This window comes from Lotus japonicus, chromosome 5 (genome assembly GCF_012489685.1).
Source record: "Lotus japonicus ecotype B-129 chromosome 5, LjGifu_v1.2".
Classification (NCBI taxonomy): domain Eukaryota; kingdom Viridiplantae; phylum Streptophyta; class Magnoliopsida; order Fabales; family Fabaceae; genus Lotus; species Lotus japonicus.
The window spans coordinates 52,427,181-52,448,216 of NC_080045.1; the positions used below are offsets into that span (position 1 = coordinate 52,427,181).

At 35.6% G+C, this 21,036-nt stretch overlaps 3 protein-coding genes across 3 annotated transcripts; 2 read left to right on the plus strand and 1 right to left on the minus strand.

The window, feature by feature from the left end:
- Nucleotides 1-8,375: 8,375 nt before the first annotated feature.
- LOC130718356 (receptor-like cytosolic serine/threonine-protein kinase RBK2) lies at nt 8,376-11,811 on the minus strand. The gene is made up of 9 exons (XM_057568942.1): nt 11,657-11,811; nt 11,366-11,475; nt 10,824-11,174; nt 10,103-10,354; nt 9,865-10,022; nt 9,716-9,795; nt 9,493-9,628; nt 9,253-9,402; nt 8,376-8,734 (listed from the first exon to the last, which is right to left on the minus strand). Exons 1-9 carry the CDS (start codon nt 11,698-11,700, stop codon nt 8,567-8,569), a joined length of 1,449 nt encoding a protein of 482 aa, XP_057424925.1. The 5' UTR covers nt 11,701-11,811; the 3' UTR covers nt 8,376-8,566.
- Nucleotides 11,812-16,679: 4,868 nt separating this feature from the next.
- LOC130719761 (protein DMP4) lies at nt 16,680-17,252 on the plus strand. The gene has a single exon (XM_057570369.1). The coding sequence runs from the start codon at nt 16,680-16,682 to the stop codon at nt 17,250-17,252; it is 573 nt and encodes a 190-aa protein (XP_057426352.1).
- A 2,255-nt stretch (nt 17,253-19,507) lies between these two features.
- LOC130718499 (protein FANTASTIC FOUR 1-like) lies at nt 19,508-21,002 on the plus strand. The gene has a single exon (XM_057569100.1). The coding sequence runs from the start codon at nt 19,817-19,819 to the stop codon at nt 20,660-20,662; it is 846 nt and encodes a 281-aa protein (XP_057425083.1). The 5' UTR covers nt 19,508-19,816; the 3' UTR covers nt 20,663-21,002.
- Nucleotides 21,003-21,036: the final 34 nt, after the last annotated feature.

Sequence of the window (21,036 nt, forward strand, 5' to 3'; positions counted from 1 at the left end):
GTTTGTAAATTATTGTTATATATGCTTCACACCAACTTTGTGTGATTTGCGCAGTGTAACACGTATGGACTAGAAAAAATGTTGCTATTTGGTCGTGTCTTTCGTTGTTACTAGTATCTCAGCTTTTCAGTTTAGTTCGTTTTAATTAATTTTTCCTTTTATCGTTCGATTAGGGGCTGCATTATGTATATTATCTTATATAAAAACTCATGTTCAAGTGGAGCTCTCTTCCGTTCTCCCTTGCCTGCTATCAAGTCAATTTTTTTTGGATTTAGGTTGTAACTTGACATGCTTAAAAACATATGTCAAAATCAGTGGTCTATCAACAAAATACAAGACCCTTAAGTTTTAACTACTGATTATTTCTTGTTTCATAGTCTAAACCAAACCCAAAAAATTGTTGTCTAATGATGGTTTGTTCTACCTCTAAATGGTGGCTCAACCTTGACCTTATTCACGACATGATTTGAAAACAAAATGATGATTGCAAACAAACCCCCCAAATCTGCAAGTAAAAGATGTTGAAACACACACATTGCACTTCACAGAGAAACTCGAAATTCGTCTATTCTCGCTCAGCCGCTCAGCTCAGCAGAAGTGAGAGAGACGCACTGCGTCTCAGCCATGCCTTTAATGTAGATAGTTTGATAGCAAAGAGTGATGTAGTAGAGGTACACGAAGACAGATGGGACGACCGGGACATTGCAATTAAGAGGACTAAAGATAAAGAAAAAGCAAGACTTGAAATAGCAGCATACAAGGAGCACGACAATGGTCGAAACATTGTCCGTTTGTATCATCATGTGGAACATGAAAATTTTATGGAACTCTATCTGGAGCGAGCTAAATGTACACTGTTTGAGCTGATCAGTTATGCTGCATGGGTAGCTAAACCACAGCATGACAATGAGAAAAAACGTGTCTTCCTTAACAAAGTCAACTTTGATTATCGTTTGTGGGATGCTCAGAGTAAACCAACTTGCTTATTATTTAACATAATAAGGGATGTAGTTTCTTCTGTGCATTACTTTCAAAAGCAAGGAGCTATTCATAAATGTTTAGATCCGGGCAACATTATGATTTTTGAAGAAGTTGTCCGCTTGCGCTCCAAAGTCTCAATGAGTCGTGGTCACACTCAAGGATGGCTAGCCCCAGAGTTGAGCCAACAGCCCCACAAGAAACATCAGGACTAGACCGTTTCGGGTTAGGCTTAATCATCTCTTTCTGCCTATCACATGGAGACCATCCCTTTGGAGAGATGCAAGATATGAACAATTGGCAATATAACATCAACAATGATAAGAAGCGTCTCACTACTATTTGTAATGAAGAAGCCAAACACCTTGTGAAGGATCTATTAAGCTTTCTCCCGGCAGATAAGTCGGATACATACTATGTCCGCGCCCATCCTTTGTTCTGGGGTCCAGAGAGGAAACTAGGTTTCTATACTGAAGCAAGTAACAAACTTTCTCCAATGCATAAATATGCTGCTGCTGTCATAGCTCTAGAGTCTGAAGTAAATAATGTGTATATTGAGGATACCTGGAGCTGTTATCTCAGTTCACTATTTTGGTCGCTCATCCTGAAAAAAAAAACACGTGCACTATGAAGATACGATTCTTAGAGATTTGGTCCGACTAATTAGAAACACCTGTCAACATAAAGAACATAAGATCAAGATTCTAATGAATGGATCATCTCCTGCTATCATTGATGATTACTTCAGTAAAAAGTTCATATCTTTATTTGTGAAAGTCTACGATGTTGTTAAACATTTTTGGAGGAACACACCGGACTTCGAGTCCTTTTTCATGGTTGATGATGGAGAATGGTGATTGGATGACCATGAAGTATGCATTTAGCATTGAAGACACTGCCCAGATTGCTCGTGTGAAACAAACTTAGATGTAATGGCATTAGCTTGTTTACATATTTTTAGATGAAATCTACACTTCATTTTGTAATGACTGAGTATAAGTTTTGCAATCTAGACTCATCGCAAACTTGCCATTAACCTTATTTAGCTGTGAGTGTCTCTGGCTTGCATTCTTACTAGAACATAGATATGATGTTTCATGCATTGCTAATGGATGCATAATGTAGTCCTGTTGCTCACAAAAAAAAAAAAGATGTTGAAACACTTGATAAAGTTATCAGATGTCAAACTTTGGTGAAAACTAAAAGTGGACTATTTTAAAAATATTAAAGACTAGTTAGCAACTTTATTTCAGTTAGAAACCATTTTGTAACACAATCATATCTCACATATGTAGATTGAATTAAATAATCCATTATTTGTTTAAATTAATTTAAATGAATAAGAATAATAGATAAACATATAATGTACAATATTAGTAGCAAACAATAGATAAACCATGTTTTATAGTACTCTTATCGCCACCCTCAGAACAACACTCATCGTACAAACTAGTAGAGCTCTTCTTCCTCATCTGTTATTGTTGTGTAATGTGTTGATTTATTTTCTAGTGAAGTATGATTATGATAGTGGGAATTGGTTACATGTTGTAAAGAGTCATGTGTTAATTATTGTTATTATGTTAGTGGAAGCACTTAATGCTTAGTGGGGCGTTTAAGTGCTAGTGGTGACTTCTAGTGTTTGTAACAATGACTCTCACATGCTATATATACATGTGTATGAGATGAAGAAGTTAATCAAGAGAAATACAAGAGAATTCAGCCCTTAAACATTCTTCCTCATTCTAAATTTTCTGCTAAGTTATGCAATAGAACTTAGTGTTTGTTCCTAAAGCATTCGTATAGGGAGTGTGCTTCGATGATTGGTGATTAGTTTTTTTATTGCTCTAATTACCTTCTTGCCCTGTGTATTCTCTTTATGCTTTGTTCCTAAAGCTGCTATCTAATATATATTTTTACTTTCTGAAAAATAAGAATTCAAAAAGAGAGGTGGTGGTATAGCTCAGGTACAACGGTGAAGAGAATTCAAAACTTGTAAGACCATGGAATAACACTAACTTTTTCTCTCAGACACTCATATAGAGGTGCGGATTTTTGGTGGGAAATGTTACCCTTATTACGAATGAAGTCTTGGAATTGAGATACCAAGTTACAAATGAATGAATTAGGGAGAGTTTATGGAGAATCTAATTTTGGGATATCATTGTGATGTGGGTCACGACAAGGCTAATGAAAAAGGGGAAGATTGTTTCTATTTGGGGTAGGTCGTGAGTCATTGCCCGGTATTTATGCTAATTTGTTATACATATCTATTTAATTATATATATGTTATTATTGTTAAAATTGTTGTTAAGCTTATGATTATCATGAAATCAGGAAACTGATGATTCCTCTGAAACTAAATCTATTTATTTTCTAACAAAGGTTCCTATCTCAAAGTAATCATAAAAAAATGGCAACTAGATGTAGGGTCATCCTAGTTCTCGACTGATGTTCTGCCGAATGGATAATCCATAATTTGCATGTGCAAATGGACAATGACAATCATAATGACACCGAAATTATACTCTTTACTTTATCCCGATAGAAAGAACATTCAAGGAGTACAAGAATCACAGATGGTCTTGTTGTCGAGGTTCTCACGTTTTACATGTCAAGATTCATTTTCTGGAATGTATACGTCATTTTCAACCGGAGTCTATTTAGGAAGATTAAATCTAGTGTCAAAAACTTTCATAGGAAGCCAAATAAAAAGTTAAAGGTGGAGTTCAAGAAGGAGGAGAGGAAGAAGCAGAGCCAGAAGCGAGTTCTAGGGAGGAGTACAAGAAGGAAAAGTTCTAGAGGTCGTAGGAACAATATATCGGGATGTAGGTCACGACCGTTGATTTTGTTTGTACCATGTTCACTTGTTAAATGTTATTAGGTTTCTTTTGAACTTTATATTATGTAGGTTTAATTTTCACTTATAAATAATGTTAATAGTAGTTTATGTATTTGATGAGAAAACATACAAATTAGCGATTTGTCAAATTTGAAAGAGTTTGACTAGATGGCATGGCATCGATGATTAAGCAGATGATATTTGACGATACATGATATTTGACGTGTTAGCAACTAAAACTACGATTACGAATATGATTCTATATATATACAAAATCCAAGAAAAAATAAAACTACTCCCACCAATTCTTTACACATCACGACCAAGGGCCCCCACCAATCGATCAAACCTCACTTTCCTCAATGCCAGTGTCAAAATTTGGAGTCTTTTTCTTGGATGAAATGTGTAGAGCATTAAGCTTTGCCAAGACTTGATCCAGATTGGATTCATCTGTATAATGTGATTGGTCTCATAGATCCACCAATCCCCACTTCCTACTAATTCAGTGACTCCATCAGAGTGGTCAACTGAACTTTTCACTGACAGAAGCCTTAGGTTATTGGCAGCATTAGCCACTGACACCTCGAACCTTTCTTTGCTCATAACCTGCTCTTCCAAAGTGTCACGCATTATTAGACGGTGTACATTAACTACTTTTTCTTGGCCAAGCCTGCGTGCTTTATCCATAGCCTGATGATCACGCATAGAATTCCGGTCATGCTCCACAAAAACAAGGGTGTCTGCAGATGTCAGGTTCAGACCAAATCCCCCGACATGTATTTTTCTGGGATATCAAGTAAGGTTTCATCAATTAAACCATTTTCTAGCAACACCTATGGTTGGAGGTTGAGGACCACAAAACTTAAGTTGAGTACATTGAGACATGAGACTCTCTGTAGCTCAGGTGAAATGTACTAAGTCCCTAAATCTCAATCAACCTCTTCCTTATAAAGATGTGGTTTTGTTCAACAACTCAATTGGGTGACATTAGGAACATAAAGAATGACAACTAGATGTAGGGTCACCCTAGTTCTCGATGTTGTTCTGTCGAAGGGATATACCGCAATTTACTCGTGTCAATAGATAATGACAATCACAATGATACATAAATAATACTCTTTACTTCATTCCGATAGAACGAAAATGCAAAGAGTATAAGATTCACATGCAAAGAGTATAAGTTCTACATGACAATGTTCATTTTCTGTAATGTACACGCCATTTCCAACCAGAGTTTGTTTAGGAAGTTTAAATCTAGTGTCAAACACTGTCTTAGGAAACAGAATAAAAGCTAAAAGTGGAGTTCAAGAAGTGGCTAAGGTACACGAAGATGTAACAAGAATTCTTGTCGTAACTCTGTTGTTTTTTGGTCGGACGTACTGTAGGTATCACTTAAATAAAAATGCGCACAATCAAGCTGAAAAACGCACAAGACTCCGCACACTCGTTGCGGCGGCTCCTGCTCCTACTGCGGCTCCTGCGGTTCTGCTTGCTCCACCTCCTGCCCCTGCGGTTCTGCTTGCTCCAGCTCCTCTAGCTGAACAGTGGTAAACTGATGAACTAGATGTTGCCGCTCTTTTGGAGGATATGTTGGCTGCAAAGATTATTGTTTCATTGCGGGGTTAGAGAGATGGTCGTGAGATTAGAGAAGAGGGTTGATGTATAGAATGATGGTTACGAAGCTAGATTAGAGAGATCATTGACGTATAGATTATTGTATGATTGAATTTTTCTTCCGTACAATGATGTGATGTTAGAGGATCAAATGTATAGATTAGTACAATTTTTAGAGGACCCGTTTTGATTTTTGGTTGACTGTATTTTTTTCTTCCGTACAGTAGAGTACAATTTGATTTGGTGATAAAAAAGAATGAGTAATAGAAGCGGAGGCATAAGCGAATTTTGGGGGAGGAGTACAAAAAGGAAAAGTTCAAGAAGTCGGAGGAACAATATATCAGGACCATCGATTTTGTTCGTACCATGTTCGCTTGTTAAATATTATTAAGTTTCTTTTGAACTTTATATTATGTAGGTTTAATTTTCGCTTAGACATAATGTTAATAATAGTTTCTGTATTTGATACATTCTATTTTTCTGGGATATCAAGTAAGGTTTCATCAATTAAACCATTTTCTAGCAACACCACTGGTTAGAAGTTGAGGAACACAAAACTTAGGTGAGTTAGTACATTGAGACATGAGACTGTCTGTAGCTCAGGTTAAAGGTACTAAGTCCCTAAAATCTCAATAAACTTCTTCCTCAGAAAGAAAACCAATTGGGAGAAAACCAATTGGGTGATATTATGACCCTAAAGAATGACAATTCGATGTAAGGTCACCCTAGTTCTCGACCGTTGTTCTGCCGAAGGGATAATTCGCAATTTACCCGTGCCAATGGACAATGACAACCACAAAAACACATAAATAATAATCTTTACTTCATCCCAATAGAACGAACATGCAAGGATTATAAGACTCACATATGGTCTTGTTGTCGGAGTTCTCACGTTCTACGTGACAATTCATTTTCTGTAATTTATACGCGATTTCCAACCGGAGTCTGTTTAGGAACATTAAATCTAGTGTCAATAACTTTCATAGGAAGCGGATTAAAAAGCTAAAGGTGGAGTTCAAGAAGGAGGTGAGGAAGAAGCGGAGGGAGAAGCCAAAGTCAAGGAACTCCAAAGCTAACTCATGGAAAGATAGCATTTCATGCGCCAAAACTTCCACAATTTCCAAACAATCCCCCTCGCAGATAGCCCAATGAATATTAGCACTCCACAAGAGGTTTAAACCATACATCAAGGCACAAAGCTCAGCCTTGAGAGGGTCACCTCCACTATGACCAGCATAAGACCCCGTTATCCAATCACTTGAAGTATCTCTAATAAGACCTCCTATCCCCATTCTCATCTTAATTGGGTTAAACGATCCATCTGTATTAAGTTTGAACTCACCAGCCGAAGGTGCCTTCCAACGAGTCACCCCCAACACTCCAAGACATGACGACAACCCACTCGCCAAAAACATGTCATGATCATTATGCTCTTGGAGAATCCGGGTCACAGAAGCCTCCACATACCATATGTTATCGCCTAGGACAACATTGTTTCGACTCCTCCAAACTCCCCACAACGCTACAACAAACAAGGATGAATTTGGTCCTGGACCTGCGTTTGAATCCACTCACACACATCAACATCCAGGACCTAGGCCATGCTAGTGCAACCTACTCCAAATGTCTCGCAAAAACCTGCAATCTCTTAGGCAATGCATACGGTCCTCTAACTTGTGACCACACCGAGAACAAGCAGGGAAAGAAGGAAAATAGTAGCGATAACGGAAGCTATTAACTTGAATATCATCATGCATGATCAACCAATCAAAGACCCGGAACTTCTAGGCGCAATTTTATCATAATTTAACTTTTTTATTTCAAAAGTTCTCTAGTCAATCCTAATGTGTGAACCACTACATAGTAGCGACTGCGTTTAGACACCTAATTTTTTTTAGAAAATATTCCATGAAAATGAGGAAATAGACATGGTGTACAACCCTCCTCAATGAGATAAAAAATTGGTCAAGCCAAACCATAACTAACATCCAAAGCCTAAAAACAACCAACGCAAACAACAAAAACCCCGACACAAGCGCCCCTCGCAAGAGAAAAACCCCTCATAAGAACAGCCAACATAACAAATCAAAGAGGAACAAAAAGGGGACATATCAGAAAAGCAGCTCAAACCCAAAAGATCAGGTAGAACACCAACAAAGAACAACCCAAACACCAAAACATTCTGCTAAGGATCGTCGTAGATCCTCGAATGATTAGCAACAAGGAGGTCGATCAAGTTTTGGATGGTTTCCTCTTCATAACCAATGGGGACAACACCTACACGTTTGGCAATTAAAAGGCCCCTCCTAGCACTCGCCAGAGCACGATCGGAACCACGAGTTTCAGGGAGAATTAGAGAAATTAAAGGGACCTATGATAGTTTTTGCCAGCCACAATTTCAAAGTAGAAAGAAAAAGTAACTTCCCGTTTGTGGTACTAAAAAATTGTCACAAAAATGAGTGTTTAAATGTGAGACATTATGCAAACATGAATTTTTTTGTTCTCTAATAAAAAAATGAGTGTTTAAATGTAAGACATTATGCAAACATGAATAATGTCAATTACTGATGTATTTATTTCTTTTACTGATATCAATTATGGAAAGTTCATGTTTGCATAATGTCTCGCATTTAAACACTCACTTTTTGTGACATCCTCTAACTTTAAATAAATTTTTGTGACACTCATTTCATGATTTTCATCCTCTAACTTAATCTTCAATCACTTTGCCTAATATGTCACAAAACCAAGTATTAGGAATAGGGTATGTTCATGATATATTGAGATCTTTGGCAGTTTTACAAAACTATAGACTATGTCCACCATTAAAAATATTTGGTTATATATTAAAAATTTATGAATAAAATTTAACATGAATGAAAGATGGGGTTGAGAACTGCAATATTGGTTTTGATTTTGAACTCTAGATGATCATGATCTATGTAGCCTTTTCAAAACACATAAAAACTGTATATAATAAGTAATGTTGCCAACATAACTGTACAAGATGCTTATGTAAATTTAGGTACCATTTTATAAGTTTGTACAAAGTTTTGGAGTGCAGTAGTCATTTCCATGGACTTCCTCACACTTTAGCAAGTCTATACATCTTTTAAAGTAGGATATCCTAAGCTCTCATGAACCCAAGGCAAGCTGTTTATGTCTATTGAGATCTCTTAGATATTTTGTTGAGTTGTAATCTTGTGCATCCAACAGCTCTTCTGAGTATGTTCTGTGAAAAGTCCTCCTTTTGCTTGCTTTTCTAGATAGGATACAATCATCACCTCTTAACAGTTTTACAATCTGAAACCACCAAAGAAAATATGATCATAATTTTTTTAATGAAATTTTTATGGTTGTAAAACAATACAATCTTGCTCCTAGCCCGGGTTCGATCCCCTCTGAGGTAAAAAATAATATCGTTGTGGCCAAGGACATCACTACCATATCCCAAGCCAGATTAGTCACGTGGAACCCCTTTCCCTTGGAGACTGGTGGCAAAAGGACAAAAAAAAAACAATACAATTCTCTAGTATGAGTTCGAAAACTTGGTAGGTTTCCACGTTTGGAGGAAAAGTGATTCTAGTAGAAGCCACTATGAGTAGCTTTTGTAGTGGAGAGAAGTGATTAGCACAAGTTCAAAAAATACATACCATAAAGGTTAAGCAAGATTGAAGAGCCGGATTCATTTTTAATGAAAGAAAATGAGCATAACGGGTAAGTTTAGGAAGCCCCATTTATATTGTTTAGAAGTATATATATGATCATATTTTTTCATTAAAATGAATGTGGTTCTTCAATCTTGCTGTGTGTGTACTTGCCTGACTCATGATGGGGCGTAAGATAGGAGACTCCTCAACGCACAATGATGCAGTCAAAACAACAATACCTATCTGTCCTTTGTCATAATCATCACCAAGTGAAGGATCAACAAGGTCCTTGATGCTATTAGCATCAAGAAAAGGTTTTGCCTAAAATATACAAGATATCAGAGTGTTGAGGCTTCTCATGTAATGGCACATAGCTAATATAATACACCACTGTCTAGAAAAATTATTTACCCATTTCACAACACTCTGTTGCAAATGATCCAAAGCTGGACGCCCAGTTATGATCTCTAAAAGTAGGACCCCAAAGGAATAAACATCAGTTTTCTCGTCTACTATGCCATGCATAAAATATTCAGGAGCAAAATACCTACAAGTAATTAAGTGATCATATTAAATCATTGGAACCTAAAAACACTCTAGAATTTTTAGAATTTGCAGTTTTTTACTTTCATACCCAAATGTGCCTTCGAATGTTGACACATTATGGTGAGTCAATTGTTCTGGCAACCACTTTGCAAGCCCAAAATCACAAATCTGGATAAAATCTTGATTAATAAAATCTTGATACTGCAATTAAGTTATTTCACAAAGCTTAGCAAAAACCTGTGGCTCAAAATTCTCTGTAAGCAAAATATTATCTGCCTTAATATCTCTGTGAATGATTCGCCTATGACAATTCTCATGCAAATAGAGGAGACCATCAGCTATTCCCAGAGCAATTTTGTATCTTTTACTCCAATCTAACTTCTTTCTATCTGAACCTGAAATTAGTATTGAAGAAATGAGCGGTAAGTACATTTTAAGTTTATACCGTAGGTTTTTACATACAAGCAATACAAACCATGAAGAAGAGACCCTAAACTTCCATGCAGAGATAGTTCAAAGACAAGGTGCATTTCTCCTTCTACACCACATCCTATGAGTTTTGCTGTATTAGGATGGTCAACATGAGCAATAACACCTAGCTCAGAAAGAAACCCTGCTGTCTTCTCATCTGTGCTCCCTCTAGTCATTTTCTTCACAGCTATTAGTTGCCCATTTTGAAGACGACCCTTATAAACCTCAGAAAAACCACCTCTTCCAATTAAATTCTCTACAATTTAAAGGAAAAAAAATTAAAAAATGAGTATTAGATATCACTTGACACGAGGTCACAACATCTAGAGAGAGCGAGCCTCGGTGCAAGTTACAAATTAAACTTGTGGAATCAGCTTCTTGCAAAAATGCAAGGTAAGAATGTCTATATTAGCCTCTTATACTTCACACATAATGCGAGCTTTATAGCACCAAGTTTAACCCTATTTTTTACACAACAACATGGGGCAGATTCTTTTATTATATTCCATTTGGTTTTACCTTTTTTAGTGTAACAAGAATGATTTAATTTTATTTTTATTGGATAGCTTGTTATACTCTACTTATTATATACTCCAAACATGATGGTAATGCTTGGTGCTATTCTAACATAGACATCAAAGGCTACTATTGTCAAATTATGATATAATTGAATCAAGTAATGGGAAAAGTATTATTGGAAAGAAATCCAAGGCCAAATTACAAACCATGGCTGAAATTGTTGGTTGCATTTTTGAGGTCAGAGAGGCTGAAAGTTATCAAAGAAGACCTGAAGTTGTACAATTTACTTCGAACAGGATGCTCTCTAGTGCTTCTGCTTTTCCACTTGGGTATCTTTGGCACACCAATATGAGGGATGGATGATGTTAAGCGCTTAAATGATCTTTTCTTCCACGATTTGAAAAAATTTCTCCAATGAGACTTTGCCTTTGAGCTTGAACTACTAGATTCTGATTCATGTAGCAGTGGAGAGTCAAATTCTTTCATGCATGCCTCTAAGACTCCTCTTGGAGTTCCGTCATCATCCTTCTCCCTCTCCAGGTCCCAATGCCTTAAGTCTAGATTCACAAAAATGAAAAAGAAAAAGTTATAAGTACCACACAAGGAAGACATGACTTTATCTGCCGTGAACCAAGAAAATTAAATATGATTTAATTATAAGTTGAAATTATGTCTCGGCAAATTGATTCTAGTACATGATGAGCATATTGTAATTATCATATATGCAAAGCATGCAAAAATAAAGAACCTTGGGCAGAAGAAGAAGAGCAAGAAAGCAAATATCCTAGTGTTTGGGGTTTAACATTATTAGTATCCCGGACCTCCTTTGATTTGTGATCAGAGCTTTTCTTAGGTTCCCTGCACAAATATTAGAACACTTTAAACATTATAAGACATTGAACATTACAAAGAGATGCTTTGAGCTTGCAAAACCATTAGCAGGAGATCCTATACAAATACATAACATATTGGTTTACCCATCAAAAAAGAGTTTTAAAAAAAGCAAGAACATGAATGGTAGCCCCAAAGTAAAGAATACCATAAACAATAATCTTGTTGGAGAGCAACACCATCATTCGCCATGAAATGTCACAAAGAAATTGGTTATGTGTTGTAGTTTTCTATGTTACAAATTAAAATTAGGTGATCCATAGTCATGAAACTGGTTGCAGAAACGTTATCATTCATTATTCATACACCATTCTCTTACAGGAACATGTTGGCTTTATGGATAAGGACACATGGCAGAACAAAACCTTTGAAGCGACTTGTGCTCTCAACCAATACCATTGGAACAACATGGAACCAACCGTTTGTTTTCTTTGGGCAAGTGTTTTCCTCTACATGCCTCATAAGTCATAAGATAACTTTTTGCAAAAATAAAATTATTAATTTTTCTATCATGCAAATATATTATTAGAACATTTCATATACAAGTGTAACATTTTATATTAGAGATATTTTACAAATTTTTATTTATATAAATATTTATTATAAAACGTACCTAAAGGTTATAAATTTTAAGAAATAAAAAACATTAAAATATTTTTATATTAAATTTAAAAATACTAACAAAAATATTTTTAATTTAATATTATAAAAACTATTAAAAGTTTTGCTCCCTTGTTATGCATTAACATAATTTTAAATTAATTAGATTATATTTAGCTTAAAATATAAATAAAAACTATCAAAACCTAGCAAATCACAATAAAAACTCATAAAATCCTGAATTAGTTAAAAATCGGAAAATTCAATAAAAACACCATAAAAATTAATTAATACTCTAAAAATAAATTAAGATAAAATCAAAAAATAAATAATCTGAATCCTAATCAAATCTAAAATTTTTAAATGTATTTTTTTATGAGAATTAACTTGAGAATGACATGACATGTGGCAAGTGGGGCCAAGGAGGAAGAGCTTACGTGTAAAATATTATGTGAGAATTAATCTGGGAGTGACACGTCACTAACTTGGCCTGTGGGAGCGACACGTCATGTTAGAAGTTGTTCTTTTCTAATATATATATATATTGATTTTAAATTAATTAGATTATATTTAGCTTAAAGTTCTTTGGGAAGAACTAGAGAACTAACAACATGTTCTACCTTGTGTATGCATCATTAAGAGTGCTTGTTAAGCTAGTCTGAGTTCTAAGAATTACAACCAGAAGGATGATTTGATGAGGTTCCTAACAAAGCTTAAATGATCAATTTAGGACTGTTAAGTCTCAATTTCTTTTGATGGGGCCTTTGCCTCCTTTGAATAACGTTTCCTCAATGGTTTTGCAACATGAGAGACAACAAAATTGCCAAGTTCTTGCAGGGGAAAATCTTATTTTTATGGCAGAGGAAAGCTAAAATGGATGTGTACCTATTGAGTTCGAGCAGGTCACATTATTGAAGTTTGTTACACCCTCCAGTATGGAAATTCTAAGGCCCTTTGGTATTTTAGATTTGGTCACATTTGTGATCATAAGATGAAAAGACTTTGTAATATTTTTCCAACTAGCTATGTCACAAAAAGTGCAACCTATATTATATGCCATTTTGCTTGGCAGAAGAAATAGACCTTTGTTCCTAGTCCTAACAAATTTGCACATGCTTTTTAGCCGTTGCACGTGGACATTTGGGGTCCTTTTAGAGTGAATTTTTTTCAGTGACATGGATACTTTTTTACTATTGTTGATGGTCATAGTCGTTTCACATGGATAGTTCTACTTAAACACAATAGTGCGGTTTCTACTCATTTGCAAAGCTCTGTAGTTTTGGCAGAAAATCTATTCAATGCAGTTATCAAAGGGCCTGAGTTTTGACCTGAGTTTTTCCTTCCTACATGCACAAAAATATTGGATTCTACATCAAACAAGTTGTGTATAAACACTGAAACATAATAGAAGGTGGAAAGAAGTCACTAAAGTATTCTCAACATAGCTAGAGCACTCTTGATGCAATCTTCTTTGCCTCAACACTTTTGGAGCTAGGTACTCTTGTAAGTTGTTTTCTTGCTTAACAGGGTTCCTTCTAAGGGTTTAAATGGCCAGTAACCTTTTCAGGTACTACATAGCACTTTACCTATTCTTAGTTGAGTTAAAGTCTTTGGTTCACTTTGTTATGTTTCCACTTTAAGCCACAATAGATCAAAATTTGATTTCAAAGGTGTATATTTCTTGGATATAAACCTGGTGCAAGGGGTTATATGACTTTTGATTTGAACCAAAAAAAATTGTCATTTCAAGGCATGTAGTTTTTTGATGAATTAATTTTTCCTTATACTTCTTCAAAAGGCACATCTCAATCATGGAACTGCATATATCATTCTATTGATGATAAAGGAGACTCCACCTTAACAGGATTACTGGAATCACTTCCTACTGTTAATACCAATGATTATTATTCTAATCATGTTCCTATAAGCACACCCATCATTGAAGACCCAACTGCTATTACGCCAGCAATTTCGGGCACGCCATCTCCACAAAATTATAATTCATCTACCACGCCTACGGTGCCTTTAATAAGAAGATCCTCAAGAACAGTTCACCCACCTGCACATCTTGAGGATTCTTATTGCAATTTGCTACACATACCCTACATATTGAACACATTATCTCATTTCCTCCTTATCTTATGATTCTCTTTCTCCCTCTGATAAATCCTTCACCATTTATTTTTCATCCACCACAGAACCTTCCTCTTACAAAGAAGCAAGTCAACAAACTTGTTGTGTTGAGGCTATGCAAGCAGAACTAGAAGCCTTAGAATCTAATAGCACTTGGAAGATAGTATATTTACCACATGGAGTGATTCCAATAAGCATCTATTGCGTTTATAGAATAGAAAGAAAAGTTGATGTTTCAATTGAGAAATACAAAGTAAGGTTGGTAGCAAAAGGATATAATAAAACAGAAGGTGTGAGTTACTTTGAAACCTTCTCACCTATGGCCAAACTGACTTCTATTTTATTGATCCTAGTTTTAGATTCATTCCATTCAAAGGTCGCAACTCGCATGTACATGAGTACATCAATTAGATATGAACAATGCCTTCTTACATGAAAATTTACAAGAGAATGTTTACATGATTATACCTCAAGGTGTGAAAGGGGATTCAAAGATACAAGTGTGCAAATTAATTAAGTCACTATATAGATTGAAACAATCTGTAACCAAAAAAAAAAAAAGATTGAAACAATCCAGCAGAAAATGTTATGAGAAGCTAGCTATGTTACTCGGTTCTGCAGCTTCTGCTTCTTACAAGCAAGCCACAGCTGATCATTCCATTTTATTAAAGCATAGGGTGAACCTACAAAATTTTGATGATCTATGTTGATGATATTATCTTAGTGAGAAGCAATCTTGGTGAAGTTTATTCAGTTAAACATCTCTTGCATTCACAATTTGGGATCCATCAGATTCTTAAATATTTTCTTGGTATATAAGCTGCACATTCATCAAAAGGAGTCCCTTTGTGCTAAAGACACTACTATTTGGATCTTCTTGAAGATGCAGGGGTACTTGGCTGCAAACCTGTGAGCACACCAATTAATCCTGGGGTAAATTGCATCAGGATATTGGGTCTGCATATCGAGACATCAGCAGATACCGAAGGTTGGTTTGAAAGCTTCTCTAGCTGACAAATACAAGGACAAGCATTCAGTTTGTTGTTCGGAAACTGAGTCAATTTCTATCAAACTCAGCCAAGGTTCATTACCAGGTGACACAACCAGTTCTAAGATACTTGAAGGGAAGCCCATGCAAAGCAATTTTTCTTCCTAGAAACTCATCATTTTAGCTAATGCGATTCACATATGGTTATTGAGCTGGATGCATAGATAATAGGAGGTCGATCATTGGGTATAGGAGTTGGCGTGCAAAGATGGTTTGATAAAACTGCTTCCAATTTCTACACAAGATCAAACTGCTGATTTGTTCACCAAAAGTATTGTACTCATCTCATTTTCACACTCTAGTTACCAAGCTGAACATGATAAACATTAAACAGGCCCAACTTCAGGGGGATGTACAGAGAATTAATCCTAGCTATAGCCAGATAACTGTCAGGTACCTACTTAGCTGAGTTAGCTAGTTTTCCAGTTGTTTCCTAACTCAGCTAGTTAACAGTTAGGTACCTACTTTCTGTTATGAAGTAGTTAGAATTAGTTTCATTTTTCTACATTTTAGTTTTCTGTTAAGCTGCTACATTCCTTCTATTCGAGCATTGGAATGATATGATATAAGGAATGAACTTGCACAGAATCACCCAGTTGAATAATACTTTTCACTTCTTCTACATTTTCTCTCTTGTTCCCTCAAACTCTTAAGGTGATTCTCGTAAGAGTTTTCTTCTAGTTTCTGCCATTGTTGGTAACAAGCAAATATGTAGTTTTGTTCCATTATAAGATTTTAAGTTTCAACATTGACTAGAGATATGACCAAGATGTTCCATATAAAGTGTAGTACAATCGTCGCCTCAAAGCTAGCTTTTCGGGGGTAAAGTTAAGTTTAAATCCAAATTCTAAAATGGTAATATTGGAACATATTCTAGATTCATTTATTGGAGATAGTCGTATATGGTCCGCCCGCAGATGCCAAGTATTCCACGCTCTAGATGTTCAGACATGTGCGTGAAAGGTGTGTTCACATCCCGCATTAACTAGAGATATAGTCAAGATAGTCATTTAGTCCAATCTTCACCTTTAACCTAGCTTTTTGTGGTCGAGTTAGACATAACCTAAATTCTAAGATTAGTGTTCCAATGATCGATCAAATAAGCATGAGTAGATGTAGGCGCCCACAAGATCCCTCCTACCCAATCATGCACGTGAAACTAAAATTCCATAATAAGAATTTGAAATTGAATTTCTAGCTAACTTGTTTCTTTCACACTAAGAACAACATGAAACTAAAAGACCATGTCCTTACTTACGGGGACGCCAGCCCTTCCATAATCATCCACGTAACACATTTTAATTTTTAAACCATGCATCTCCCTTCCTCATGTATATATAATTTTCCATATATATAATTTGAACTTCTTCTTGAAAGCAATTAATTAAACATGTCTATCTTGGTTGTTCAACAAGACCATCCTGTCCACAAGACCCTAGCAAGTGTAGCCAACCTTGCTAATCTTCTTCCCACAAGCACCGTCCTTGCTTTCAATGCTCTCATCCCTCCCTTCTCCAACAATGGGTGTTGCCAACTTTCCGACAAGGTCCTTACCTCATTGCTCATTGCAGTTTGTGCTGTTTTTTGCTTCTTCTCCTCCTTCACCGACACCTTCATGAGCAATGGGAAACTCTACCATGGAATTGCTACATTCAAAGGTTTTTATGTATTCAACTACAACACTAATATTGAGGAGGGAATTACTACCACGGAACTGCTTTGCAGGCTTAGAATCCGTTTGGTGGACTTTGTCCACGCATTTTTGTCTCTCTTTGTGTTCTTGGTCTTTGCCATCAGCAACTCCAGTGGACAAACTTGTTTAATTGATCCTAATGGGGTTCAGACTGAAAGTGCATTGTTCATGAACTTGCCATTAGGGGTTGGGGTTTTTTCAAGCTTCTTATTCACCATCTTCCCAACTACACGAAGAGGGATTGGATACGCAGATACCCCAAGTATGTAGGGTCAGTTTGTTTTGGCATTCCAAAGGGAAATACACATGCATGTTGGCCAGAGCTATCTCTCTAGTGAATTATATAAATAATCGTGTTTGATGTGTGCAAACACTAACATAAACAAGCACGTAATCGTATAATAGATGGATTTAATTAACTTTAGTAGTATGGGTTGAAACCAAGAGAAGAGAAAGATCAAAAACAAAAAGTAGTTTGGTTGGTGAATATTGTCTAACAACCGCCTTAAAAATTTGTTATACGAATCATATAAAAAATAAATAATTTTCTGATGTTTATTGTAATTATTTTAGAAATCAAAAAAACGTTAGTGACTAGTATAAATTCTAAGTATCTATTATTTGCACTGTTTTGTAATATTTATCACTTATGTGTTACTCCCTCCGTTCCTGTATAACTGGTACTTTAAGGTTGTTGCACAAGTATTAAGAAACAGCAATTAATATTCTTGTTTTACTAAAATTACTATCTAACTTCCAATAATTACACCCTTTATCTCTTTTATTAATTCTAACTTTTCAATTTTTCTACCATCAATAAATGAAGGGTACACTTGGTAAAGTGGAATTAATGTTCTCTTGAAACTTTAAAAGTATCAGTTAAATAGGAACAACAAAAGAACTAAAATAGTATCAGTTATTTAGGAACGGAGGGAATAATAGTGTTATGTGTACATTTTAATATTCTGAAAAATAATAATTTCACTAATATTATTAGTTATGAAATATTAGTATTGATGGAGTTCAAAAAAAAATTAGTATTGACACTCAAACATATAAAAAATACAAACATTTATAGAGACTTTTTTGTTTTTATCTCTTTCTTCTACTTCATCTATACCTATATAATTGTCACTATATTAATCTTTCTTTTGTTCCTATTAACTTGTCACTTTCACAATTTTAAGGTAGCATTAATTATATATACTTTACAAATTATACCCTTTAATTATTGGTGGTTGGAGAATTGAAAATGCAGAATTAATAAGAGAGAATAGGAGTATATTAGGAAGTGAAATAGTAATTTTAATAAAACTAGAGCATTAAATGATATTTCATAATGCATATGCCACAACCTTAAAGTAACACATATTAAGGAACAAAGAGAGTATCTTACTTATTACTTCCTCCGTTCCTATTTATCTGTCCAGGAAGAGAATGTTCACATAAATTAAGGAAAACAATTAATTATGTTGATTTTCATAAAAGTATTATTTGTTTTCCTATATCACCATTTAAAATGTATTTTGTCTTTCTTCATTTATCGTTTCTGTAAGGGTATTTCTTGGAAAAACATCAATTAATGCTCTCTTGAAACTCTAAGTGGACATATATATAGGAACATATTTTTTTTCTTCAAAGTGGACAATTAATAAGGAACGGATGGAGTATATCTTTTCTTCGATTCTCACTATGAGTAATGCCCACAACTATCCATAAACATCTACTTTTCCGATGTACCAAAAAAAAAAAAAACAATCCATAGACATCTTATTTTTCTCTTTATCTCTTAATTCTATCATATATCACATTAACTAATTACTTATTTTATCTTTTCTTCATTGCTCAGGTGCCCTATTAAATGTACACACATATGCTATGCCAAATGTATATGATATAACTTTATCCATAATTTCAAAAAAAAAAACTTTATGAAATTTAAAAATCATAAGATCCATAAATGGATAACATTTTCATTGTTTTATTTATTTATTTGTGACGTGTTATTTTTTTTTTTGAAATTGACGTGTTATTAAAATAGACTAAAGGCATGAGTAGCTATTTAAAATTGTAACTGAAAATCTTAAAATCCGAGTATGTTAGCACTTTGGATAGAGATGAGCACGAGATTGTTCAAATAATTTCTACTATTCTTTATGATATCTCTTTGGAAACAGAACAACAGATAATTTTGCAACCTTGGCCAAAACCGTAAGCAAAAATTTAAAATACACCACTAAGCCTATGTAATGGTCTAGACTCTAGACACCCTAGACCTCAAAAATCAAAATTCTCTAGCCACTCCATTTCTTCCCAACCCTAGTTTGAACCAACTCATGAGCTCAAGCCAATAGAAAAAAGTGAGGATGAGGATGTGTTTTGAAAAATGAGGAAGATAAATAGCAATGTGTTTTTTTGAGCGGAATCATAGGCCATCTCATTGGACCTGGCACCGCCTTTGCTAACTTCATTTTGCTCCATCTATCACTAATTACACCTCATGCCATCATGCTAGCTTAGCTTCACAAATTAACTACTACTTTTTCTTGATTTTCCTCTTCCACTCTCTTCATCACCATCATTACCATAACCCTCTCTCCCCCTAATCTCTCTCTTAATTGGGGGGTGAGGATCATAATCATATTCATATTAATACCCTCCCACATTCTTTCTTTCTGTCTACTTTTCAAAATCAAAAAGGAACATGCAAGTTTGCAACTAGGTATTTGACCAAATAGGATCATCAAGTTCCTATAGAACCCATCACTATTTCATAAGCCAAACACAAATACATAACACACCACTCTCCTCAAACCAAACAACTCTGTTATGTCATGATGATTTTTTTCTCCTTGTATTTCCCAATCCTCCTCTCACTTTCTCTTTCTTTCTTCCTCCATGCCTTCAACAAACACATTCACTCTTTCTTTGCCCTTATCTCCACCTTCAACACTACTACCAATTACAAGCTTCAGAAAAAATGCCACCACCCAATTTCATCCACCGCCAATGTTCTTCCCCTTCCTCCACCACCGCCGATAGGTGGTGGGATCGGAAGGTTGGTGATGTGTACAGAGAGTCTTGGATTCGAGAGCTTTGAGATCGAGAATGATGATGGTGATGACAACAATATGATCTACAATGATAGTGAAGGTGAGGTGGAGGAAGAGGGAGGAGGGGCAGCGGCGGAGGGGAGGGAGGAGGCGTTTCCGCCGCCGCTTTCGTCGCTAGACGGCAACGGTCAGCCTAGTTTTGTTCTGTTACCGGTTAGGAAGGATGGAAGGTTACAGCTCAGCAAAGTGAGAGTGAAGAGACCAGAAATTCTCCGTGCCACAAGGCAAGATGGACGGTTGAGATTGTATCTCGTTCCAGATGAGGAATGCATGGTAGATGATGACATGGAACAAGAGGACTGTGAAGAGGAAGAACCAGAGGAAGTTGGAGTAGAAACAGAGGAAGAAGAAACAGAGGAAGTGGTTGAAATGATTAGTAGATATTGTGAGGAAGAAGAAGAAGAAGAAGATAGGGTTAGAGAGAGGGAGTTTCCTGCAAGTGGAAGGGGTAATGAATGGTTTAGGGGGTGTCACCAAGTGGTGCATCACATTCAATGCCATCAACATGTTCATAGTAGCCACCACCATAACCACCACCTGCGTATGTATGGAGTTGGAATTGCATGAACATATAATTTGGCATGTTAATTATATTACAATGGATATAAATAACTTTGACAATAAAATTCATTAGTTTTGCCTCATCTTGAATGTTATAATTTGTAGTTTTGTACTCTGTGTGTGAAATATTCTGCTACAATTTCTTATTCACAAGAGAGCACACAGAGGTGATGTTGCTCTACATAAATAGGATATACATAGTAAAAGTCTATTAATACCCCCCAAATATACTCACAATTAGTGAGATGAGAGTTGAAGGTAGAGAAATGGGTGTAGGCAACAAAATATCATGGAGTAAGAGCTAGCATAGTTGAAGCTTCTGAGTATTCATGATATTCATACAATTCCTGAAGTATTCACCTTGGGATAAGATTATTTGT

Bases quoted from the DNA above. Each gene is read 5' to 3' on its own strand.
- LOC130718499 (XM_057569100.1), top strand. From the start codon at position 19,817: ATGATGATTTTTTTCTCCTTGTATTTCCCAATCCTCCTCTCACTTTCT.
- LOC130719761 (XM_057570369.1), top strand. From the start codon at position 16,680: ATGTCTATCTTGGTTGTTCAACAAGACCATCCTGTCCACAAGACCCTA.
- LOC130718356 (XM_057568942.1), bottom strand. From the start codon at position 11,700: ATGGCGAATGATGGTGTTGCTCTCCAACAAGATTATTGTTTATG. The intron at 11,175-11,365 runs GTTCTTTATTTT...TTGTGAATCTAG, and splicing joins CTCTTCTTCTTCTGCCCAAG to ACTTAAGGCATTGGGACCTG. The intron at 8,735-9,252 runs GCAAGTACACAC...TGGTGGTTTCAG, and splicing joins TACGCCCCATCATGAGTCAG to ATTGTAAAACTGTTAAGAGG.